This window comes from Schistocerca gregaria, chromosome X, assembly GCF_023897955.1.
Source record: "Schistocerca gregaria isolate iqSchGreg1 chromosome X, iqSchGreg1.2, whole genome shotgun sequence".
Lineage (NCBI taxonomy): Eukaryota > Metazoa > Arthropoda > Insecta > Orthoptera > Acrididae > Schistocerca > Schistocerca gregaria.
In genome coordinates, this window is record NC_064931.1 from 542,160,938 (window position 1) to 542,188,726 (window position 27,789).

Here is a 27,789-nt window from a genome sequence, read left to right on the forward strand (position 1 = left end):
GTTTGTATACCATCTGTTTCATTGAATGACACACCCATAACACATTTATGTGAAATTAAATATTCCTACAGGGAATAGCAGTTTCCAATGTAAAAAGCATTGAATATGGGTCTGAAAAGATGATTTTTAAATAACAATCTTCTGTTTCATTCATGTTTATTGTGTTCACAAAACAGTTATTTCTGTTCTTATTAAATAAATCCATGTTGTCAACCATAAATCTCACACACAGTAAGATATGTTAATAAGAGCAGTTCACTGAAAACACAACTCACTGCCCAGCTGCAACAGCAAAATACAAATTGTACATTTCAAATTTTTGTAATAATGGCCAATAGCAAGACAATCTGCAATGACTCTTCTCATGAAGCAATTTTCCTGCTAGTACTCCAAAAACTTGCAAGCAGCAGCTGATGAATCAGAATAATTAAGAAAAGAAAGGGTTTAAAATGGCATACAATTAAAAATAGAGGAATTCAAATACTGGAGTGCAGATCATTTCACCCATAAAAATGCACAGGTATGATGAGTGTGCACCTCGTGTTGCACTTTCCCCAGTTTACCTTCACAAAAGAGAAAATGAAAATAACATTTTGAAAAAAAAAAAAAAAAAATCAAATTAAGAGAACAGAACAGTGTCGGCCAGTGTCATGTGCTACAGCACAGAGTAAATATCACACTAAAATAACGCCATTTCTCTTTGAATGTGAGCCAGAAATCACACTAAATTTACGCCATTCCTCTTTGAATGTGTGCTGGTATGCAAATCAAACAGATGAAAATGTTTTTCATAGTGGTCTCTCTGCAATAACTAGAAACCACTGTCGAGTGCTGAAATGACAATCAACCAAACTACAATCGGCTCAGGTCAGCTGTCTGTTCTCAACTGTGCAAGCTCTGATGTGACACATCCCTTCGAGTAATATCAGTGCTACACTGCTCACAGCACCAGGTCAATAAGTTTCTTTGAAATTGTGTGTAAAGTACTGTACACACAGAGGTGTGGTAGCAGTCACAGCTCTGTGGCCAACTGGTTAGCTGGACTGGCTGGTAATTTGTTGGTCCAGGTTCGATTTCCACTGCTACCAACAAGTTTTATTTTACCAATTGCAATCTTAGATAACTGTGTATAAAACTTAAATATATTTAAACAGTCCAACGTACATATGTAAAAGTAAGTCATTTTCATTGAAATTATACTACTGAAAATTACACATCAAGTGTTCACCATGTTAACTTACTCTAGTCTTTCAGAAACCAATCATAATTATTAGGATGAAACTTTCTGATCATCTTTATTACACACTACCACACTCATTTTCAATATATAGAAAAACATGCAAATATTATTCATACAGTAACATAGGTTTTCCATGTAATAGGCCTGTGCCGATTAAGATTCACCTCATTCATGTAGTGCTGTCAAAAAGAGATACTTTTTTTTCAATATCTCTTCTCTGCAAACCACTGTGCAGTACATGGCATAGTGTAGTTTCAATTGTACCAGTTATTAGGCCTTTCTGTTGTTCCACTCATGTGTGAAGCACAGGAAGAATGATTCCTTAAACATCTCTGTTCACTCTGTAATTAGACTAATGTCGTCTTTGTGATTCCTATGAGAGCAGTACACAGGGAGTTGTAGCATACTTTTAAATTCAGTGCTTAAAGTTAGTTCCTGAAACTTACTTAGTATGCTTTCAGAGGATGGTTTGTGCCATCTTCAAGTGTTTGCCAGTTCACTTCTTTCAGCATCTCTTAGACATTTTCTCAGGGGTGAAACAAACCTGTGACCAGAATGAGATTTTCTCTCCGCAGCGAAGTGTGTGCTGATATGAAACTTCCTGGCAGATTAAACCTGTGTGCTGGACCGAGACTCGAAATCGGGACCTTTACCTTTCGCGGGCAAGTGCTCTACCATCTGAGCTACCCAAGCATGACTCGTGCCCCGTCCTCATAGCTTTACTTCTGCCAGTACCTCGCCTCCTACCTTCCAAACTTTACAGAAGCACTTGCCCGCAAAAGGCAAAGGTCCCGAGTTCGAGTTTCAGTCCGGCACACAGTTTTAATCTGCCAGGAAGTTTCAAATCTATGACCATTCGTGCTGCCCTTCTTTCTAGAAGTTCAATATCCTCTTAGCCTTATTTGGTATGGGTACCACATGCTTAAACAATATTTTAGAATGGGTCACTCAAGTGTTCTGCAAGCAATCTCCTCTGTAGACTGATTGCATTTTCTTTGTGTTCTATCAATGAACTGAAGCCTATCACTTGCTATACCTACAACTGAGCCTATGTGATCTTTCCATCTCATACCTCCTAAAAACTGGTACATCAAGGTATTTGTACGAGTTGACCAATTCCAACTGTGACTCACTGATATTGTGGTCATAAGATGCCACTTTTTTTGTCAAGTGCACAATTTTACGTTTCTGAATAGTTAATCCAAGTTATCAATCTTTGCACCACTCTGAAATCTTACTAAGATATGACAATATTTGTGCAGCTGCTTTTAGATAGTAATTCGTTATAGACAACTGCATTATCTGCAAAAAGTCTGAGGTTACTATTAACATTGTATGCAAGGTCATTAATACACAACATTAGCAAGAAGGGTCCCAACACAAGTTAGTCACAGGTCTTGTTCTTCACAACTTGTATCTATCAAATGAAAACTGATGTAAAGGAGGAACCTGAACTCTGACAAAATTTCTGATGATTTTTCGGGATGTTTTCTAAGTACTTTGATAAAAGGGACCCATGGCATCCAGTGGCTCATTACAAAATAATAATGTAAGTATGATTGATTTTGCTATCCCAATTACTTTTGTGCCTGTGAAGACACCTTCACAACAGTGAAAAACCTGTAATATGCTACCACTAAAATGTGTAACACAAAGTACAGAGTAATACAGCAACACACAGATGAGACTAATGTGATGTGGTTGCCGTTGTTGCGGAAACAGCTCTGCATAGCATCATCGTGCTGTTCCTTCATTGCTTATAAGCCAACTCTGTCAGTAAATCTCTCAATATTGCTGTGTATTACTGTTACTATACAGCTAACACTGCTGAAAATAAAACCCAAGGCAGCATTGAGTAGTATTTAATGCAAACTTGAGGGCGAAGAGTGAAGTGGGCATTGCTGTTGTCAACAGCAAGAACTGTGATTCAACGTACCAAGTTTTCAAACAAGATACTCAGCACATACCGAGTGCATTCCATTGCTATATATTATCAGTACAATACAGATACTAGGATGAAAGGGGGTCAGAAATCGCATTAAATGCAATCACTTTGAAACAAGTCAAAAGAGACCACGAGAACAGTATATCAAAATACTCAGACAAAATTTCAGTTTGTTCGAGGATATTTTCTAACATTCTGGGTTTGCCCTGTAAATGATAACATATGTTTAAATATGACTGTCCATTCTGGATTCTATGACAGTCTAAGACCTGTTTTGTCACTTACTTTCAAAAAACCAGCACTCAACAGTAGCACTGCAAATGCTGTTGCTCTTTAAATGTTATTTGACAGCGGAGGTTGAGAAAGACACTATCTGACGTTTTCAGATTCTTCACAGTTCAGGATTAGTGAGAAGAGAAGCAATGATGCAGTGCATAGATAGTTGTTCTATTTCAGTACACAAGGAACATATATGCACAAAAGTTTGAGTAAACTATTGATTTCTTTTTAGCTTATAATCATGATGTTATTCTTCCAGCTTTGTGCTTATTTAGCTGCTTCTCCAAGACAGAGAACTTTCAGTCTAACTGAAGGAAAAGTTATTACACTACTGAGGGCTCGACATTGGCATGTATCTTTCTGGTGCTACATGTTAGAGGTATCTTGCTCTTATGTACGAGTATCTTGCCATGCAATTACACTGTACATCTACATCTAAATCTACATCCATACTCCACAAGCCACCCGACGGTTTGTGGCGGAGGGTACCCTGAGTACCTCTATCGGTTCTCCCTTCTATTCCAGTCTCGTATTGTTCGTGGAAAGAAGGATTGTCGGTATGCTTCTGTGTGGGCTCTAATCTCTCTGATTTAATCCTCATGGTCTCTTCACAAGATATACGTAGGAGGGAGCAATATACCGCTTGATTCTTCGGTGAAGATATGTTCTCGAAACTTTGACAAAAGCCAGTACCGAGCTACTGAGCGTCTCTCCCGCAGAGTCTTCCACTGGAGTTTATCTATCATCTCCGTAACACTTTCGCGGTTACTAAATGATCCTGTAACAAAGTGCGCTGCTCCCCGTTGGATCTTCTCTCTCTCTTCTATCAACCCTATCTGGTACGGAACCCACACTGCTGAGCAGTATTCAAGCAGTGGGCGAACAAGCGTACTGTAACCTGCTTCCTTTGTTTTCGGATTGCATTTCCTTAGGATTCTTCCAATGAATCTCAGTCTGGTATCTGCTTTACTGACTATCAACTTTATATGATCATTCCATTTTAAATCACTCCTAATGCGTACTCCCAGATAATTTATGGAATTAACTGCTTCCAGTTGCTGACCTGCTATTTTGTAGCTGAATGATAAGGGATCTATCTTTCTATGTATCTGCAGCACATTACACTTGTCTACATTGAGATTCAATTGCCATTCCCTGCACCATGCGTCAATTCGCTGCAGATTCTCCTGCATTTCGGTACAATTTTTCGTTGTTGCAACCTCTCGATACACCACAGCATCATCTGCAAAAAGCCTCAGTGAACTTCTGATGTCATCCACCAGGTCATTTGTGTATATTGTGAATAGCAACGGTCCTATGACACTCCCCTGCGGCACACCTGAAACCACTTTTACTTCGGAAGACTTCTCTCCATTGAGAATGACATGCTGTGTTCTGTTATCTAGCAACTCCTCAATCCAATCACACAATTGGACTGATAGTCCATATGCTCTTACTTTGTTCATTAAACGACTGTGGGGAACTGTTTCGAACGCCTTGCGGAAGTCAAGAAACACAGCATCTACCTGGCCCTCTGAGTCTCGTGGACGAATAGCGCGAGCTGGGTTTCACAAGACAGTCTTTTTCAAAACCCATGCTGATTCCTACAGAGTAGATTTCTAGTCTCCAGAAAAGTCATTATACTCAAACATAATATGTGTTCCAAAATTCTACAACTGATCGACGTTACACATACCGGTCTATAGTTCTGCACATCTGTTCGACGTCCCTTCTTGAAAACGGGGATGACCTGTGCCCTTTTCCAATCTTTTGGAACGCTTAGCTCTTCTAGAGACCTACGGTACACCACTGCAAGAAGGGGGGGCAAGTTCCTTCGCGTACTCTGTGTAAAATCGAACTGGTATCCCATCAGGTTCAGCGGCCTTTCCTCTTTTGAGCGATTTTAATTGTTTCTCTATCCCTCTGTCGTCTATTTAGATATCTACCGTTTTGTCATCTGTGCGACAATCTAGAGAAGGAACTATAGTGCAGTTTTCCTCTGTGAAACAGCTTTGGAAGAAGAGATTTAGTATTTCGGCCTTTAGTCTGTCATCCTCTGTTTCAGTACCATTTTGGTCACAGAGTGTCTGGACATTTTGTTTTGATCCACCTACCGCTTTGACATAGGACCAAAATTTCTTAGGATTTTCTGCCAAATCAGTACATAGAACTTTACTTTCGAATTCACTGAACGCCTCTCGCATAGCCCTCCTCACACTACATTTCGCTTCGCGTAATTTTTGTTTGTCTGCAAGGCTTTGGCTATGTTTATGTTTGCTGTGAAGTTCCCTTTGCTTCTGCAGCAGTTTTCTAACTCGGTTGTTGTACCACGGTGGCTCTTTTCCATCTCTTATGATCTTGCTTGGCACATACTCATCTAACGCATATTGTACGATGGTTTTGAACTTTGTCCACTGATCCTCAACACTATCTGTACTTGAGACCAAACTTTTGTGTTGAGCTGTCAGGTACTCTGCAATCTGCCTTTCGTCACTTCTGCTAAACAGAAAAATCTTCCTACCTTTCTTAATATTTCTATTTAGGTTGAAATCATAGATGCAGTTAACTCTTTATGATGGCTGATTGCCTGTTTTGCGTTAACTGTTCCAAATAGTTCGGGTCTGTTTGTCACCAGAAGGTTTAATATGTTATCGCCACGAGTCGGTTCTCTGTTTAACTGCTCAAGGTAGTTTTCAGATAAAGCACTTAAAAAATTTCACTGGATTTTTTTGTCCCTGCCACCCGTTATGAACGTTTGAGTCTCCCAGTCTATATTCAGCAAATTAAAATCTCCACTCACAACTATAACATGGTGGGGAAATGTACTCGAAATATTTTCCAAATTATTCTTCAGGTGCTCAGCCACAACAGCTGCTGAGCCCGGGGGCCTATAGAGACATCCAATTACCATGTCTGAGCCTGCTTTAACCGTTATCTTCACCCAAATAATTTCACAATTCGGATATCCATCTATTTCCTTCGATACTATTGCACTTCTTATCGCTATAAACATGACTCCCCCTTCATTGTCCAGCCTGTCTCTGCGGTATACATTCCAATCTGAGTTCAGAATTTCATTACAGTTTACGCCTGGTTTCAGCCAACTTACTGTCCCTAGTACTATATGGGCATTGTGCCCGTTTATTAATTAGAGCAGTTCTGGTACCTTTCTATAGACGCTCCTGCAGTTTACTATTAGCACATTAATATTGTTATTCCCTGTTGCATTTTGCCTACTCCTACCTTGCCGCGTCTCAGGAGGCGTCTTGTCGGGCCTAGGGAGGGAATTCTCTAAGATCAGTTTATACAGCTACTTCAGATCCTTTACATCTGTTACTTTATTATTTTTATTTATTTATACCTGCACAGATTCATGGTGGCTGAATCATCAGTGACGTCATCAGTTAAGCTCCAGTTTTGGTTGACCTGATGTAGTCCTCTTCTCTCAAGATTCTTCGGTTTAAAGGTTCCACTCTTCTTTAATCTAGCAGGTGGTGATTTTTTTTCCTTGCCTCACTTATTTTATTTTTCCATTTCAGTTTTTATGTTTCTTATGGTTGCAAACTATTTTTTGATCCCTTCCAACTTAAGTTTCATATCTGCTCACTTGACACTTTGTGGTGGTTTAGTTTCATTCATTTTACTATGGTCTTTCTTTTAGCCTTGCCTTTGCATATATCTGTACATTTTTTATAAACCGAACCAGTTATGATGTTAGCAGTGTGCGGTTTTCTTCTTGTCCTCCCCACACTGACTTAAAACCTTAACACTGTAGCAGCATAAAACTTCAAACATAGCTGCTAAGGTTCAGTGACAGTGTCAGAATTATATTGCAACAAATAAGCCCTCGGTCACAAATATTAAGTCAAAATTGACCTGGTTTCGACGCTACTACGAGCATCGTCTTTAGAATTAGACTAACTGTACTAAAACATTAGGTACATACTACATTAATAAAACTAAAGTTTGTACTAATGTTTTAGTACAGTTAGTCTAATTCTGAAGATGACGCTCATAGTAGTGTCGAAACCAGGTCAATTTTGACTTAATATTTGTGACCGAGGGCTTATTTGTTGCAATATAACTGTAGCAGCAGTTTTAGAATAAGTTGTATTAGTCTTCTGTACAGTTTCTTCAATACATACACATTTTGTTAGAGCTCTCACAGCAAATCTACATCCTTCATTTGCCTTCTGTCACTAAGACTTCACATAGTTTTTTTTTTTTTTTGCTGTTATGTTTTGTTTCAGATTGTTTTGCAAAGTTAGTCTTTGGCACTTTGTGTGAAAGTGCTTCAGAACTTTACTGGTAAACTAAAAAAGATACTACTCACTTCTTTCTTGTTTACACACAAAGCGTCATGTAGATTGAGGAGGGCTGTCACTGATTCCCAAAAGTTCAATTAATGTATTAAGCCATTCTAAATTTTTCTTATAATCATCCAGCAATGTTACTATCAAGCATCCTGGGTGAGGAGCCATGGTGACACTTGAAAAAGGTGTCAAAATATTTTTAAAAGGTTACAAATTACTTCAATAAACTGATATGGCACTTATTGTTTTCATGTTTGATAATATCCTACCAAACAGGCTGCTCAAGACTAAAATAAATTTCTTTATTCCCACAGGAGGTATGCCATTTTTACCCTTCATACACATTTATTAACATATGTTGGTGGATTGGTAAATCAGTACTGACAATCCCAATTCCCAAACAAAATCTACATCATATTTTTACAACTAATGACAATCTACCCTTCAATGCTGCAAAAGATAAACAAAATATTTTTGGGTAATTGTTTCTTAGAAATCTTAGCAAAAATGAAGTAATCATACTAGATTTTCTTTCCTCGAGATTTCTCTGAATGATTTCCAAATCCCTTTGATTCACTCTTTCTTCTATTTTCATTATTTGTGCATCTTGGGCCAATTTTGCTGCCTTTAAATCATTCTTTCAAGTGCTTTCTTCAGTTTCGCTAAAGACTGAAAGGTAAGTTGTTCTTGAACCTCCTTAGATAGGTGACACTTTTTTCTTTCTGAATAGCTCTCATGGTAAATGATTTTTTTCATGTTATTCATCTTTTTAATCTCCCCTTCAAGATGTTTTTAGTTTTGTTCCTCTCTTTCCTTTTCTTCTAATTCAAGTTTTCTTTTCCTTTCACATTCTTTCTTATGTGCTTTCTGTCCATACCTGATAAGCTGTGAGTCGATGGACACAGAAAGTAAAGGGAATATTGTCACACAACATCCCTCACAGTTATAAAGCTGTTTAAAAACCTTTAAGTCATTGCTGCCTCGTCTTTTCGCAGTGTGTGGAATAATGTAGGAGAAGCCTTACAAGTTTGAAACATTTGGATATTTCAACTATACTGATGATTAGTCACTTTTTGAGATGTGCTGCTGCCAGTAATGGTTATCTATAGCTAGGTCATCTTTTCAGCCTGTAGAACCTTCCACTTATGTAATAAGTAATCTTGTCAGACATCGAACAGCACCATTTTTGCATCCTTTACCATGTCACTGCAGGTTCTGCTCTTTATCTTTCTTTGGGGTCTAAAAGCCTACAAAACTTTTCAGTGGTGAACTTCATAAGCATGTCTTTTTCATCACATGTTTATGAGCTGTGATGATGTGTTTTGGGTCATTCTTTAGAAACCACAACTTGTCATGTTGTTCTAGTTTACTAAGCTCCTTTGTTACTTGCCTGCTAACAACTACTTGCTCAAGAGGAGACAAATTGTTTAGTGTGAAGAGTTCATTATGATGAACTTTGAAAATACTGTCAATTTTTCTTAAAGTAGAAACCTTCAAAATACAAGCCAAAAAGGTACGAAGTACGTCTTCTATTTCTGTATGAATCTTAAGAATAAAAGATGTTTGGTTTTGAAAATGTGTGTACTTACTGAATAGCTCTGCAGTTTAAATTATGAAATGAAGTTCTACTTTAACCGAAGTTTTTTTAAGCATTTACAATAGTATTTTAGGATTTGAACTGAAGAGTAGCACAATTCTTTTTTTTTATGTATGTGCTTACAAAAGTAATACTGAATACCATCCCACTGTTCCGAAATTCTATTGGCTGAAGATCCTCAAGTAAGCAATCTTGTTGCTCTATGAGTCAAAGACTTGTGATATGGAGTGCTAAGACACATTCTTTCCAGTGAACAAGCCAAACACCAAAATAATATTAAATATTGACCATAAAATTGACTTCTTCTTCACTTAAACTCTCTAAAGCCTTTACATAGGCATTATGCATTGTATGAATGTCGCAAGTTCCAATCTCTATAAGCTGTCTGCCTCAGGTCTCTAGGACATCACTAACCAAAATCCGGAACACTTACTGACGTTAGGTCCAGCTGATCAAAGTATTAAGCATTTATTTAGGGACATGTTGGCCTCAGACAATGCTTTACATAATTTCTGACATAATACTTCAAAATCTACTTTGCTGAAAAAGACAGTTCATAGGTGACATGTTGATTTGGAACACTTACTCAGTGACCAAAATATAATGATTGATTGTAATTCTTTTTTATCTTTAACATTGATAGTTTCATTGAAACTCCGTGTAATTTGACAATTATGCTGCTTATAACATGTGTTTCTGGAAATATAGTGCCAGTCCATTACTTTTTAGACATCTCATTTTCTTGGTCAAAGGTGAAAAATGTTCAGGAACACCATCACAGAACGTCATCTTAAAAAAACTACGGATATCATCTGATGAACCCACAGAGTAATTTTAAATCACCAATTTCATTGTTTGAATCTATTCTGGGTACTTAACATCTGATCCAGTTGTTTCTTGGCCCCAGGTTGTCGGTGGGCATTCATGCGGACAGACAGCTTGTTGGTTGTCATGCCCATGTAGAATTCTGCACAGTGGTTGCAAATTAGTTTGTAGATCAGATGACTGGTTCCACAGGTAGCCCTGCCTTTGATGAGATAGGTGATGTTTGTGACCGGACTGGAGAAGGTGGTAGTGGGAGGATATATGGCACAGGTCTTGCATCTAGGTCTATTACAGGGAAATGAGCCATGAGGCAAGGGGTTGGGAGCAGGGGTTGTGTAGGGATGGACGAGGATATTGTGTAGGTTCGGTGGGTGGTGGAATATCACTGGGGGAGGTGGTGGTGGTTAGTGTTTAACGTCCCGTCGACAACGAGGTCATTAGAGACGGAGCGCAAGCTCGGGTTAGGGAAGGATTGGGAAGGAAATCGGCCGTGCCCTTTCAAAGGAACCATCCCGGCATTTGCCTGAAACGATTTAGGGAAATCACGAAAAACCCAAATCAGGATGGCTGGAGACGGGATTGAACCTTCGTCCTACCGAATGCGAGTCCAGTGTGCTAACCACTGTGCCACCTCGTTCGGTCAGACTGGGGGAGGAATGGGCTGTATAGTGGGCAGGACATTTCTCATTTCAGAGCACGATGAGAGGTGGTAAAATCCTGGCAGAGAATATAATTCAGTTGCTCCAGTCCTGGGTGGTACTGAGTCACGAGGGGACTGCTCCTCTGTGGCCGGACAGTGGGACTCTGGGAGGTGTTGGGTGACTGGAATGATAAGGCATGGGAGATCTGTTTTTGTACAAGGTTGGGAGGGTAATCACGATCTGTAAAGGCCTCAGTGAGACTCTCTGTATATTTCGAGAGAGACTACTCATCATTACCGACATGACGGCCATGTGTGGCTAGGCTGTACGGAGGGGACTTTTCGGTATGGAATGGGTGGCAGCTGTCGAACTGAAGGTATTGCTGGTGGTTGGTAAGTTTGATATGGACAGAGGTACTGATATAGGCATCTTTGAGGTGGTCAATATCGAGGAAGGTTGCTTGACGGGATGAGTAGGAGCAGGTGAAGCGAATGGGGGACGAAGTGTTGAGGTTCTGGAGCAATCTGTATAGGGGGATGGGCTTCTGGGTGTGCTCACAGTAATACACCAGATTTGTTTGTAGGTAATGCCTTTAAAGGAGAAGTAATTGTGGGTGAGGATATAGTCGGTCATGGAGACTACGAAGGGGGTGGTTGATTTGGAATCTGTCAGACATTAGGAAAGATAGTGTTCAATAGCAGTAAGGCTATGGGCATTAGGGATGTTAGTGTAAAGGGAGGTGGCATCAATAGTGACAAGCAGGGCACCATGTGGTAAAGGAAAAGAAACTGTGGAGAGTCAGTGGAAGCCTCTTTCATATGGGAGAGTAGGTTGCGGGTAATATGCTGAAAGTGTTTGGCTATGAGAGCAGAGATTCTCTCAGTGGGGCACAGTAACTGAGTGCGATCGGGTGTCCTAGGTGGTTGGGTTTATGGACTTTAGGAAGAAGGTAGAAGTGTGAGGAGTGGTAGGGGCGAGGAGATAGATGCATTCCGGAGAGAGGCTCTGGGATGGGTCTAATGATTTGATGAGAGACTGGAGAGCCTGAGTGCTGAGTAGTTGCAATAATATGGGTAATATACTTACACTGAATCATCTCAGCCTTGCTATTTTGGATGACTTGGGTCTCAGTTGAATAAATTTCTGGTTTGGCTAAAAGTGGAAAGGTAAAGGGACACATACAGCACAAAAGAGTACAGGCCAACCTTGTCTGTTGGCTAACAGAGACAGCCGACTGTTGATGAGGGTTGTAATGTGTAATAGGCAGACACATATCCAGAACATCACACAGGAATTCCAAATTGCATCAGGATCCATTGCATTTAACTGTGACAGATGGGAGGTGAGACAACTTGGATTTCATGGTAGAGCTACTGCTCATAAACCACACATCACGCCGGTAAATGCCAAACAATGCCTCTTTTGGCGTAAGGGGCATAAAAACTGGACTGAACAGTGGAAAAACATTGTGTGGAGTGAAGAAGCATGGTACACAATGTGTATATCAGATGGCAGGATGAGAGTATGGTGAATGCCCGGTGAATGTCATCTGCTAGCATATATAGAGGCAACAGCAAAATTCGGAGATGATGGTGTTATGGTGTGGTCATGTTTCTCATGGAGGGGGCTTGCACCCCTTGTTTTGCATGGCAAAGGCCTACATTGATGTTTTAAGCACCTTCTTGCCGCCCACTGTTTAAAAGCAATTCGGGGGTGGTGATTGCATCTTTCAACATGATCGAGCACCTGTGGCGAAGTGGTTACACAACAATAACATCCGTGTAATGGTCTGCCTGCACAGGTTCCTGACCTGAATACTGCAGAACACCTTTGGGATGTTTTAGAACGCCCACTTTTTGCCAGGCCACACCAACCAACATCGATACCTCTTCTCAGTGCAGCACTCTATGGAGAATGCGCTGCCATTTCCCAAGAAACCTTCCAGCACCTGATTGAACATACGCCAGCAAGAGTGGAAGCTGTCATCAAGGCTAAGGGTGGGCCAACACCATACTGAGTTCCAGTATTACCGATGGAGGGTGCCACGAACTTTTAAGTCATTTTCAGCCAGGTGTCCAGATACTTTTGATCACATAGTCTAACTCTATAATGGTATTCTTCATGGAAACAGTGTCTACTGCTCACCATCCTGAAGAGCTCTGATAAAAATCCATGACACCTGACTTCATTTCTTTCAGTAACTTTAATTGCTCTAATAACCACTTTATCTTTGAAGGTTGAACTTTTGAAGAGATCAAATGTACAGCTGTTTCAACTAGATTTGTTCCCTCTTACTCAAACAGCATTCTTTAAATCCCAGAAGAGCCACCTCAAATACAGTTCATGGATGACAGCAGGCCTTGGGGAAAGCCCGAACTTCACTTTCTGGAATTGCTCAGTCATTAAATGTACATGGTCTTTTACCAGTTTCCACATTATTTTACTTGATAGTGACCGCTATACTTTAAGGGCAGCGCCACGACTATTTTTTTCTTTCTTTTTTCCACGTTAATCTCGTCAATAAGCCACAGGATCTTCATTTTACGAGTGCCAACACTTCTGAATAATGAAATTTTTACATTATAAGCTCTTACTTTAAGAGAAATGTAGCTGTTTTATTGAACATGATCTCCATCAAATACACTGGCCACCTTTAGGTTGAGTTTTCTTTCTGAGATCAATCAAAGAAGGATATGCACAGACAGACTGTGGCTCAGTCCAAGCCTTATAATCCCAAACCACAACTTGAGGAAAGTTAAGTGTTCTCCCTCACACACATTAGTACCTTGAACTTAAAACTATGAGTTAACTTCTATGACAAGAGTACGATAATATTACCAAAATACCTTCCAACATCTTCAACTTGGTCTGTTTTATACTTCACAGAGCATACAACATCTAACTATGTCTCCACCTCATTGATGATAATACCTGACACCACAGAGGGATGGCCAGGGCCTGATATATATGGATACCTAAACCATGAGAAAATCCCATGTCTGAAGTGGCCACCTTACTTGTTGGACTTCACTCTGACTGACCATGCAGGGGACACTTCAAGCAGATGGCTTGCAGAACTTAACACTACCACCATGGACCATTGCCGACTTTCCAGAAACACTTGTGTAGCAATGTGGAGAATCATCACAAGCCACGCTGGACAGTTTAATTAGCAGTATAGGGTGCATTTATGTATCCTACGTGCTGTGTGAGGTCATTATATCCCATATGCCACCTATGTAGGGGAACATGGTAAGTGCCACTCTTAGACCAGAGACTGTTTTCCAGTACGTTTTACATCCTCATCACTGTTCCGCAATGTTACCAGATCACATTTTAGTAGGCTTATTATAGGCATATCTCGTATTGTGAATATATAAGATTAAATTACACTCTAATGTCATACAGCTCAAGTGTGTGTCTAACATTCATCAACTAACTACATAAGGGATTTTCTAATATTGGGAGTGTGGTATTGTCGGTATTCACAAAGAATTTGAACCCTTTCTTTCTGGTAGAAGACTGAGGCAGCAAACAGGAAAATTTCATTTAGTATTAATGGTTTTAAGACAGACGCATACATGGAAGAATAAAGTTCAGATTTTTTTAAAAAATTATTACTACCAATAATCATAGACACTAAATTAGCAGAAAATAAAATTAACTTACATCGATGATTTCAACATCATAATCATTACAAAACCAGTATTTCTTTCCAGATTCTTCACATAATTTTTCTGCAATAATATGGCAAAAATGTTCTATATCAAAAGTCTTCTGAAGTACAATAAGGCAGGGAGCCATCTGCAAAGCACCATGCAAAAATATATCAGAAACGTAGAACATTTTTATGAAAAATTATCCAAATTTGATTAGTAATAATATAAATTACACAGAATACACTTTAAAATATAGTATGTATCAAATCAATTACAATGACAAAATATGTGGAATTATGCAACCTCACGAAAACTCATTGTTGTGAATGTGCAATGAGTAAAATCAACTTTTTTATGATGCAGCCACAAAAATTTCTCCTTCTTTGTAAGCACTGTGTGCTCAATGTATAAATACCCATAACACAATAAAAAAAATGTACTGATGATAATTCACAGCTCAGCATCGCAATATGCATGATGTGAAGAAGTGGTGACAAGAGCGTCACCATCTTACACTGGTGTGTGTGTGTGTGTGTGTGTGTGTGTGTGTGTGTGTGTGTGTGTGTGTGTGTGTGTAAGCCAATTCGGCACAGAAACAGCAGGCCTCTTGCAATCATCACTGTGGAATTTATAACCACCTAACTCCAATATAAGCAGAGACATCGGCAAAACCATGTTTTTCCAGCCCCCTGTGTATAGGCTGCCCTGCATGACACGCATGTTAAACTCGAGTAGTATCGGCCTGCTTTATTGACCCGCTTTGCATGGTGGCCTGTATATCAGGACAAATACAAAATTCTCAACCCCCCCCCTGATGTGTAGCCTGTTCTGCATGACAGGCATGCTGGAGTCATACCAGCCTGCTTTAATGAACTGTATTTGTAGGGGCTACACATGCCAATGAGCATGGCTGGTAAAAGGTTGAAAACCATAGAGAAGGGGATGGACAGAGGTGAGGAGGAGGCGATGTAGAGACAGAAAGAGTGGTCAGGAGGAGATAGAGGTGAGAGGGTGAAGTTGTCAAGTGGGCAGCCAGAGGGGGCAAAACAGGACAACAGAGGGAGAGAGGTTGGGGGGGGGGGGGGGGGGGAGAGGAGAGCAGAGAGAGGCAGGGAAGAGAAGGTGTGTTTGATATGTGTGTAACACATATGCGGGTGAAGCTGCAGGGAAAAGGCTAGGTATACATTATTATTAGAATTGTAAACCTGCATTATTTGTGCATTAACTAGTCAATTAACAAATTTAGAAAAGATTAGACACATTTGTAAAATGCTTATTCTCATTTATCAACTAGTGAAATAAAATCAGGTATCAGCTGCATGGGTAGTGCAGCCTAGTGCTCTGTGTTCATGGATTAGGTGCAGGAAATTGCCTGACTTCTTTGTTGTATGTAACATGGAGCATAGTGAGAGTGTGTGACATCCTTCCAATATAGCAAATATCATCCACTGAAGTCACAGATTCTATATGTAAATACTACCTTCACATTTATCAGCACTGACAAACATCTTGGGCTACAAGAAATTTACATACAAGCTATGGCTAAAAGATTATCATTATGGACCAGTACTGCAGGTGCATTAGACCAAGGCTTAACACTTCTCCCCTGTAAGTCAGAAATGGCCATATAATGTTGTAATTGGTTCTTCCTCACCAGTTTCCAAACAATAGTGAAGCAAATCCTATCACATGGATATTTGTAACAGTTACATACTCACTGCTGCCAACAAATTTACACCATTACAGGGGCTGTTGTGATGGTACAGGACTCCAAACTTGTAATTTAGTAAACAACTAAAACAATCTATACTGACAATATAATGTTCATGTATAGATAAAAATATTTACTCACCAAGTGGCAGCAGGAAAACACACACACAAATAGGTTTAACTTTTACAGGCTTTTAGAGGCAGTGGTTCCTCCTCCTGGCAGAAGAGGTGAATGGAATAGAATCCAGCAAGTCTCCCCTGACCCGAGGTTGTGGGCGACTTTTCTGAACTGTACCTCTTTTCCTAAACCTCTCTAGTAATTTTCCTTCACCGCTCCTCCTTCCCCTTCAACTCTTCTGCCAGAGGAAGGAGCCACTGCCTCCAAAAGCTTGTAAAAGCTAAACCTTTTTGTGTGTGTGTACTCTCCGACCAACACTTTGTGAGTAGACTTTTTTTTTATCCATCCATTTAAATTTTATTATATAACAAAACAAATTATGTTTATTACTATTTGTGAACAGCAAAATGTATTGTCTTAATTGTAGAACTCTAGAAGGCTTTTGACAGAAGTCTATACAAATTGTGTTTTGATTATATAGAAATGGGTACTTTGATTGAAGTTAAATGCATTCTGAGTCAGAACAACTTAACCACAGTGTTTTAAAATCATGTTCTGTCATTGGCCTACTACCTTAATAAATGTTTTAACATTACCTCTTTAATCAAAATTGTTAGATCTTTTGAACCCATAATTACAATTGCATGACATAAGGAACATTCAAGAGCAATATCACTCTATGATTTGCCCCTAAATTACCCTGAGTTGAGCCCCTAAGGAAAACTTTGTGACTGTATAGAACAAAGCATCATACTTCACAGTCTGTATCTACGCAATCTGACCTGGGCACACATTGGCAAGAATTGCCTGACTTCAATATTTTCTCTACCTTGAAACTTGTGCAGTCCATATCAAAGAGGTTTACAGCTGTTATCAACATATATTGATGTGTTACACAGTACTAAGAGGAAGATGAACAACATTTTTATCCAGAGGCCTATACCAAATAATTTTTTTTTTTCATATGTGATTATAGCTTATTCAAAATATCTTAAATTGTGACCATGTAGACTGTCAGATTTCAACTATCATTTCCTAAACTCACTTGCGACAGTTAACATTTATATCGGTTCATTTCACAAACTGTAACAATTTATTTTCTGAAAGTAACATGTTTATAGTACTACATTCAACAATTTAATGGGAGCACCCATCTACCAACAGTACAAACACAAAATTCCACAACTTTTCTGAACGTTACACTGGCTCACAAATGTCAAACCAGAAGGGAGAGTGGAAGGGCAAAGTGAGTGCAATTTAATGGTTGCCACCATCTACACACATACTCCATAAGTTGCCATACGGTGCGTGGCAGAGGATACCTTGTATCATTGCTAGCCATCCACTTTTCTCTTCCGTGCGCAAAAGGAGTGAACAAGTGACTCTATATGCTTCCGTATGAGAAGTAATTTTTACAGTGTCTACAGTCCTCATGTGAGATGTATGTTGGTGACAGTAGGATCAGTCTATCATAAATGCTAGTTCTCTAAACTTTCTTAATAATGTCTCACAAAAAGAACTACTTTTCCCCTCCAGGTATTCCAATCCGAGTTCACTGAAGATTTCCATAATACTCATGTGTTCTTCAAACATACTGGTAAAAAATCTAGCAACACACCTCTGTACTGCTTAACAGACCTAGTGGGAATCCCAAACACTCAAGTAGTACTTAAGACTGGGTCGCATAAGTGTTCTGTGTGCCTCCCTTTATCTGGAGTTCTGGGTGATCCCATTTTAGTTCCTAATTTTCTACAAACACTTCCTTCCTTTAATCCCCTAAAGCACTCTATCATAATAAAAGTAATTTAATCTGTAACAATTTATGATTGTCTGTCTATGATGCTGCTTGGTAAGCAGAAACTTTTCGTACAATTTCTAAAATATATTTTATTATAGAACAACAACAACAGAGCAGCATGGTGAAGCAGACTTATGAAGTTCCCTTACATAGTATTTCATGGTTACTAATCTTTGCATTTGCCTTTCTGGTGCTGACCTTGTCATCCTCTCCCAGATGATATCTTGCAGATGAGGGGTCAGTACACTGCTCTCCACAGCACTGTAAACTTTCAGACCTATGAACCACTTCTATTCAAGACCTAGGAACCACTTCTACTCAATCAAGTAGAACCTCAATTGGTGACAAGGCTGAGCGCACTCTGTTACAGTCCTCCCAAAGAGGTAAAATCTGTGGCAGCACTGGGAACTGAATCTGTGTCCTCTGTATGAGAGATAGACATGCTGACTCCTCAGCTTCTGAGATTGACCTTTCATTTTCTGCATTTTCCCTTTTTAATGGTTTCTCCAAAGTAGGGATACCTATTTTGAAATGCCTGTTAGTCTTCAGTTTTTCTTGCAACTATCAGCACTTTTTCAACATTTTAATTCTGAATATACAAATATTTCATTCAGAGAGGTCACGAGGCAGTTACATCTGTTAACTTCATTGAAATAAAATGTGAGATGAACTAGATTTTAAAAATCTGGCATATTTAAAATGGAAATTGCATTGTGTATTTTCTCTTTGTTTTCAACACTGCCAGACCATTAAATTCATTTCTAGCAGCTGCTGAACCAAATTTTTCATATTAGGTTGTTGTGATCTTGAGATGCAGTTCCAACATAACTTTCATATTTACTGCACCTTCTGTGATTATGGCTAATCTTCTCCAATGTACTCTCTAAGCTGTTTACCTAAACCTCAAACTATTAATTTTTTTACTCAGATTTCAAATACGAAGAAAACTACACATTTATTTACTGTACAGCATCACAGATCAATATTCTCATACTATTGAGTACTAACAGTTAGCATAATGATCGACTCCACTAACTTGATGACAAACGTTTACAAACTGTGTATTAATTTACTGACTTTGCCACCATAAAATATAACTTGAAAATGCATCATGTAAAACACATTTCATTCTTGTGGTTATCCTCCTATAGCTGCTTAAAACTACAAATGTTATTTGACACACAGGAGAGGAAAAACAACAAATAATAGAACAAAAAAGTTCACAGTCTAGGCAGAGAATTGGATGTGCAAAAAAACATATAAAGAAATACGAAGCAAAAGCAATAAAAAGTAGTTCCATCATCTCCTACAGATTTTATTTCTTAAAGAATAAATAAAATTAAGTTTTGGCTGAAAGTGGAAGACAATGGATACTTAAAGACATCAATATGATTTAGTTTGTCACATCAAAACGAAGTGTCAAAGTCCACACACACATTATGTCATAACAACCAAGTGTTACACACACACACACACACACACACACACAACCTCACAAGCAGATGTTAAGGTTAACACCAGGAAAGAGTTGCCTCGCTCCAATTCTATCAAATGTCAACACCAATTACTCATGAGAATTTAAATCAGAGGTGGCTACTGTGTTGGGAGGAAGCCTCCTTGTAGCCATTGTGCCATTAAAGTGGGATGTCTGTCATCAGACCTACTCGTGGCTATCTGGGAAACAAGCTTAGGTTGTGCGAGACATGCCACATCAGCAAGTTTGATCGCAACCAGACTGTGAGTGGTCAATGTGCAAGACACTATCTCCAAGGCTGTGCATGAAGTGGGCTTTTCATGTACTACTTTCACAAGGATGTTCCACTAGTATCTTGATTCACAGAAAACTGTCATCACCAGTGTCAAATGCTGTGGGCAACAAGGCATTAACAATAGGGGTCACTGTACACTATGATGAATTGTAACCACTGGTATGGAGTAATGTGAACAAATTGCTGCCTAATTCAATACTAAACAACAACCTGCAAGCCGTCATACAATCCAGAAATGTCCCATATTTGGAACTCTTGCTCACCACACATCACAAGGACAGACAGTAGTATGTGCAAAAGAATACTTCACTGGATGTTCAATGTGTGCAAAAGGTTTTCAACATAAGGAGACATGAAACTTCCTGGCAGATTAAAACTGTGTGCCAGATCGAGACTCAAACTTGGGACCTTTGCCTTTCGCAGACAAGTGCTCTACTGTAGGAGACGAAATACAGGCAGAAGTAAAGCTGCGGGGATGGGGTGAGAGTCGTGCTTGGGTAGCTCAGCTGGTAGAGCACTTGCCCGCGAAAGGCAAAGGTCCCGAGTTGAAGTCTCGGTCCGGCACACAGTTTTAATCTGCCAGGATGTTTCATATCAGCACACACACAGCTGTAGAGTGAAAATCTCATTCATAAAGAGACATAGTAAACACTGGACCAAGTCTATGGCAGGACACTCGTGCTTCGAAAATCACATGAGGCTACGCATTCAGATTTGACAACAGGACAGGTGGTTGACGTACTCTTGTGAGAGAGATGTTGAAATGGGTCCCCTGATTTTCCGCCATTGTCTCAATACAGAAATCTACTACATTATCGTGTGAATATGTTTGCTCGATTACAGTATGGAACCAGAACACCTCACCTCAATCATACCGAACACATTTAAGACACTGCTGAACACAACACATCTCTCATCACTATCTGTAAATTGTGGATGACAGTTACAGAACTGTTTAACAGAATGGCTCCCCAACAATTTCAATATCTTGTTACGCCCACATCAAGGTATTGCTGGCATTAGGGCACATTCTGTTTCTCATTAATGTGTTCTCCACAATAACTCTAGAACTCCATTAGTTGTCTCCTATTCTCACTTTTTCCAGCATTCCAGATCATAAAATTATTTCAACCAGTCACCACATGAAATCTTTAAAAATGAAAACTTCTACCTACATTTTAGTTTGGATGGATTCTATGTCGACATGGTTTCATAGTAATAGCAACATGAACTGCCAAATGTTCAGAAATAAAGAGTCTTGCTTAAGATATTACAGTTAATTTTTCACAGTTAATGCATTAAGATATTTACCAGTTTTTCAGCTTTTGAATTTGATATCATCTGAAGCTGCATATACCCAGCACCATGAATCTCTAGTGGAAGTGCACAGTGGTAACCAGGGCTCTCACCAGAGTCATCATCTGCACACATGAATAAAAGCCACATTTTTTAAGCCATCTCACTAAAATTGTAAAAACCTACACAACTGAACTGCTCTGTCAATTATGAACACATACTCCATTAATAAAACATATAAGTAGCAAAAAATGAGAACATTTGGCAGTGAGGCTTAGCATAAGTCATAGATCTTTTCTCAAGATGTTTTTCACTGGTATGAAAAAAGGAATGACATACAGTACAAAGTGCAACAATATGGTATATGATTTAACTTCTCATGGTTGGGATTCACAGTCATGTAATATGTCTTAAAAGATATCATAGTTGCTGTTGACTGTATAAATCTGTTGTGTGCTTGCCATTAACATTCACTCAGGGTTTTCTGTGGCAGAAATATTATATAATCACAAACAAATATTTGAAAACATGAATGTCTTTGATGAACACATTCCTGATGGTTCACACAAGTAGTAGCATCAGATGCAGTATATATTTAAATAAAATTTGTGTTGCAGTTACATTGTCAAAAAGCAAAAGACAACATTCATTACAAAAATATATACCAAAGGGTGAAGGGGTGTCCCTTGCTTAAATCCTCAAAGGTAACACAGTAATATGTATAACTTTAAAAAATAAGATTTATAAAATGAAGAACTTCATACAGTAATACTGCTAAATTGCACCACTTACCTTCTATATCTGTTATTACAGATACTAGTTCATCATCCACTTCTACAAAACTCCTTTTTAGCTGTATAGTGCATCTGGCTGGGTTGTATTTTTTTGCAGACGTACTATTTGGATTGCCGGAAGTTTCTTGAAGACTGTGTAAATCATCTGATAGGTCTTTCACTGTATCCACAGATTCCGATCTTTTATTCACAGGAGCATCAGACAAATTATCAGCCTCTTTCTGAGGTTGAATTAGGGCAGTTTTATTTTGATTTAATGGCCTCAGTACTACTTTGTCAGAGTCCAGATGACTATGATTCTGAGGAACGTAATTTTCACCATTTGCCACACTGTAAGGAGCTCCTGGAGTCTCAGTACAAGACACAGCATCAACATTTTCTCCAAATGCTTCATAATACCAGCTGCGATTACTTAAGGCATGTGAACCATTAACAGAGTTGGATGGTGATCTTGCACCCGCGTTAACTTCTACATTATCAGAAAGACTATCACAAAAATGGCGTCTGTTGTTCACTAAGTGAGCTGCTGATGGTAGAAACGAGGATGATAACCTCAACCTGAAATCAGATTCACGGCGTCTGTGCAAGTGGAAAGGAACAATGTTTTCTTCATCTTCACATTCTTCACAAAATTCATATTTCTTGTCTGCTAAACGTCGGCGCCTGTAGGTACTGAATTTTTCTGAATCAGATTCCAAAGTTTCCTCTTTAAATTCATACGCCTTCTCTGCCTCATCTGCAACTTTGCTATGAAGTCTAAGTGTGGGGGAATTCAAAACTGATGACGGACTGTTGATTTTTAAAACACTTCCAGGGGGAAAGGATTTGTGTCTCTGAGCAAATTTTCTTTTTCTGTTATGCATTAACTGACTTTCATCATTTTGTGATGATTCTGCATTTAATTGTGAACTCTTGGGAACAGGTGAAAGAACTTTAGGAACTGAGGCACTTTCTTCGGGACCAGGACAGCTTGACACATTAATATTTAATTCCTGAGGTGAACCTGCTATTGACACATCTCTTTGCTTGTGCCCATCAGATTGCTCTGGGGAAATGCTTTCCCTGCTAGGTTGCCCAACTGAAATCTGAGGTATAACTGACTTTACATCTCGTTTCACTGACTGATCAGATTCATTCTGCCGATGGACACTTTTTCTCTGCTTTAGTGTATGAGATCTCGTGACCCTACAGGAATACAATTTATCACAAAAATTTTTTACAAGTTTCTCACTTGTTGACAACTGTATAAGATTATTTGTTTCGCTAATAGAGTGGCCTGTATCTACGCAAGAACAGGTGTTCCTGCCATTAGTGTTACATACACACACAAATGAACTCTCTTCACACCCTTCAGGAACTGGCACTCGGCACTCCTTTTTTTCATTAGAGTTTGTCAGCAAACCCTTGTTCCTTCTGAAAATAGTGTGTCGCTTGTTGCCTTTATTGGTTGTTGATATATTTCCTTCTAAATCATTCACTATATCGATACGACTTGCACCTGACAGCATATCTTTGTCGAGAATATCAATACTATTTGCAGCAGTGTGACTTTTAGAGTCAGCCTCACAGTCTGCATCTTTCATAGTACTTTGGCATTCATCTTGGAATTTTTTTAATAATGACACAAATATATCACTTGGGAATGAGGAACAGTAACCTTTGAAATCACAAGTTTTGTCAAAATTGTTACTGGAGGAATTAAATGGTCTGTCAGCTTTTCGAACACCTTCAGGAATTTCATTCTCCATCACATCTACATTTTGCTGACGAACTACAGCAATATTTACTGTTTTATGTTCACTGTCCGAATCACATTTTTCTAAGCTACGATTTAAAAGTACACAGTTTCCTGCGCTGGTGGAAAACATCTGATGGCATAACACTTGAGAGTCAATTAAAGCTGTTTCACATGATTGCTTGTTACCAATTGCGATATCTGAGGCACAGGTAACTGAATCTATATCATCTTGCTTATTGCTTCCAGTACTTTCTCTGAAACAATGTTCTGGGGAGACAATACTATTTTTAGGAGATTCTGCAGTTTCACAAGTTGACTGTTGAACAGACATTTTCACAGATGAATTATTTTCTTCTGAATTCTCTAGAGCTTCCTGCTCTACAGCAACAGGTGGCGACTGTTGCCTAACGTACGAATATGTGTTACCTACATACTCCAAAGAAGTACTCAGAACATGTAGAAAGTTCCCTGTGTTTAACAACACATAACCATCGCATTTCATGCTTACAGTGGGTCGAAATTTAGGGTATGGAGAAACCACATCAAATGTGGTGTGGACTGTGACACTGTGCTTCATACAACTAAAACGAACACAACTATCCCAACTAGCAGCCAGATCTGAAATGGAAAGAGAAAAGAACATAATTAACAGGAGTTTTTCTCTTTTGATATAAGTACTACAATGGATCAAATGTTATTCATGATAATTAAAAACACACATATGTTTCTTTCTCTTGCATTAAGTGTCCTCTCCAATGCTACAAAATTTAATTTTCAAATGTTTAAATATTACACTGAAATTGGACAAATGAATGCAACTCTCCAAAGAGACTCTATGCAGTGAAGCAACTCAGGAAGTTGTATTTGCTTTAGTAATAACAGTCTTAATTGTTTTGCTACTGAAGAGAATGTCTAGAAATTTAACAAGCATCCTTATACACTCCTGGAAATGGAAAAAAGAACACATTGACACCGGTGTGTCAGACCCACCATACTTGCTCCGGACACTGCGAGAGGGCTGTACAAGCAATGATCACACGCACGGCACAGCGGACACACCAGGAACCGCGGTGTTGGCCGTCGAATGGCGCTAGCTGCGCAGCATTTGTGCACCGCCGCCGTCAGTGTCAGCCAGTTTGCCGTGGCATACGGAGCTCCATCGCAGTCTTTAACACTGGTAGCATGCCGCGACAGCGTGGACGTGAACCGTATGTGCAGCTGACGGACTTTGAGCGAGGGCGTATAGTGGGCATGCGGGAGGCCGGGTGGACGTACCGCCGAATTGCTCAACACGTGGGGCATGAGGTCTCCACAGTACATCGATGTTGTCGCCAGTGGTCGGCGGAAGGTGCACGTGTCCGTCGACCTGGGACCGGACCGCAGCGAAGCACGGATGCCCGCCAAGACCGTAGGATCCTACGCAGTGCTCCTGGGGTATCTGCGAGGACCATTCGCAACCGTCTCCATGAAGCTGGGCTACGGTCCCGCACACCGTTAGGCCGCCTTCCGCTCACGCCCCAACATCGTGCAGCCCGCCTCCAGTGGTGTCGCGACAGGCGTAAATGGAGGGACGAATGGAGACGTGTCGTCTTCAGCGATGAGAGTCGCTTCTGCCTTGGTGCCAATGATGGTCGTATGCGTGTTTCGCACCGTGCAGGTGAGCGCCACAATCAGGACTGCATACGACCGAGGCACACAGGGCCAACACCCGGCATCATGGTGTGGGGAGCAATCTCCTACACTGGCCGTACACCTCTGGTGATCGTCGAGGGGACACTGAATAGTGCACGGTACATCCAAACCGTCATCGAACCCATCGTTCTACCATTCCTAGACCGGCAAGGGAACTTGCTATTCCAACAGGACAATGCACGTCCACATGTATCCCGTGCCACCCAACATGCTCTAGAAGGTGTAAGTCAACTACCCTGGCCAGCAAGATCTCCGGATCTGTCCCCCATTGAGCATGTTTGGGACTGGATGAAGCGTCGTCTCACGCGGTCTGCACGTCCAGCACGAACGCTGGTCCAACTGAGGCGCCAGGTGGAAATGGCATGGCAAGCCGTTCCACAGGACTACATCCAGCATCTGTACGATCGTCTCCATGGGAGAATAGCAGCCTGCATTGCTGCGAAAGGTGGATATATACTGTACTAGTGCCGACATTGTGCATGCTCTGTTGCCTGTGTCTATGTGCCTGTGGTTCTGTCAGTGTGATCATGTGATGTATCTGACCCCAGGAATGTGTCAATAAAGTTTCCCCTTCCTGGGACAATGAATTCACGGTGTTCTTATTTCAATTTCCAGGAGTGTATTTTGCAGGTCATAACATATGGAACTCTGAAAGCAACTTGTATTAAAGAAACTGCAAGCAGTGATCCTATGAAATATGATTTATTGAGTAAATGAAATGTAAGGAAGATGATTCTGCCAACTTTGAGATACCTTCCCAATACATTGTACTTACATTCGATTTGAAAATGTTTACACAAAAACAGGAGTAGACAAATTGTTCTGAAATGCTCCATTCTTTGTCATATCTTATAATAGTAGTTATAACTAACACTATGATTATTTATACAAGCTTGAAGAAAGCACATTAATTTTTTTTAATTTCCTTAATACTGTCATTTGGACATGATCTCCTACCTCCTAACACTAAAACAGCTCTTACACATATGGCAGGTATATAAATTTACACAAATCTCCACAAGTAAATCACAGAGGTAGAGCTGGTCACTGGCATGCACTTTCTGACTAGTGATCTTCCCCTGGTTACGTCAGATACTAGCACGGAAGGCAACATGGATATATTGTATTTCTTTGTTCTTACTTCACCTGACTGTCACTGGAGTGTTTTTCCATACTCTTCACACCAAAACTAGCAACCTAATCATTGTTTTTTATGGACACAGAAGGCTGTCAGATTACTTCACCTGAATGAAGTTCCAGGTGCCTCGGGAGAAACTGATCCATCATCATCATCACGTTAATGACAACGAAATAGGGGAAGTAGGAAATCCTTAACAACAGGATATCGTAAATTTCTCAAAAGAACTTACATATAAATGTATGAAAATTTGATAGATCAGTCAAGACAGGAAACACAAGCTGGCAAAATGTGTAGAAATCATATGCAAGGTAACACCAATTAGAAGGCCTTTACTACAAACACAACAATACATGTGTCTATAAATTATAAAGCCGTTACATCACTGAAACACTGTACCTTCATCTTCATAGGAAGCAGCAACTTTGAGGCAATCCTGGCATTTATTCAGGGACGGCACAGTTGTTATTGTCAAATACGATCGTTGTTGAGCTTGGCTTGTTTCATAGCTGAAAAAATAAAACATGTGAAGAACTAACGCACATGCTGAACAGAAAAAGGAAGCATACACAAGGCAGCATGCACTTAAGAAATTGTATTAGAAAAGCATTTATGTATGGCGTAATATGTAAATTGCACAAAAATCACCATTAAAAGAATATTAATTGACTTATTTTGAATAGTAGTAGTGTCATACCTTTCAAAAATAACAAAACATCAGATAATGAAACAGTTATGTCTCATAAATATTGAAAACTTTAACAGCACATAATAAAGTGAGACAAATGACAAAATTTTAACACACAACAATAAACATAAAATATATTCTAGCACTAAAACTGTAACAATGTGTAGAAGTATTTTATGCCCACTATAATTTTAGAATAATAATAAAGTGTGGTGGTAGGTGGGGTACAGAGGGGGTGCGGAGGGGTGAGAGTATGACAGAGTGCAGAGCTTGTAGTCCAGAAACCTAGTACATGAATTCACTCCAAATTATAGCAAAGTTTCACAACTGGTAAATACAAATAGGGCAAGGGGCTGTAATGTAATTTACATATGATGAGGGAAATAAATGAAGTGAGTAACAATTCATCGATTTTGTCTTCCCATGTTATAGTCACAGAAGAAGCTGAGTAGCACCATGGAGTAGTGGTTATGATACTAAACTGTTGCATGGAGAGTCGCGAGTTCAAAACTCACCTGGACTGTACAATTTTAATTTCTATATTCGGTT

The 27,789-nt window shown here is 39.6% G+C and overlaps 1 protein-coding gene across 1 annotated transcript in view; it reads right to left on the reverse strand.

Annotated features, from left to right (window-relative positions):
• LOC126298520 (uncharacterized) overlaps window positions 1-27,789 on the reverse strand; it is a 128,525-nt gene that overhangs the window by 49,830 nt on the left and 50,906 nt on the right. The window contains exons 5-8 of the mRNA XM_049989878.1: window positions 26,952-27,061; window positions 21,983-24,340; window positions 21,206-21,315; window positions 14,510-14,644 (exon numbers count right to left, since the gene is read on the reverse strand). Of these exons, the coding sequence (XP_049845835.1) occupies window positions 14,510-14,644; window positions 21,206-21,315; window positions 21,983-24,340; window positions 26,952-27,061 (2,713 nt within the window). The remainder of the gene's footprint in view (window positions 1-14,509; window positions 14,645-21,205; window positions 21,316-21,982; window positions 24,341-26,951; window positions 27,062-27,789) is intronic.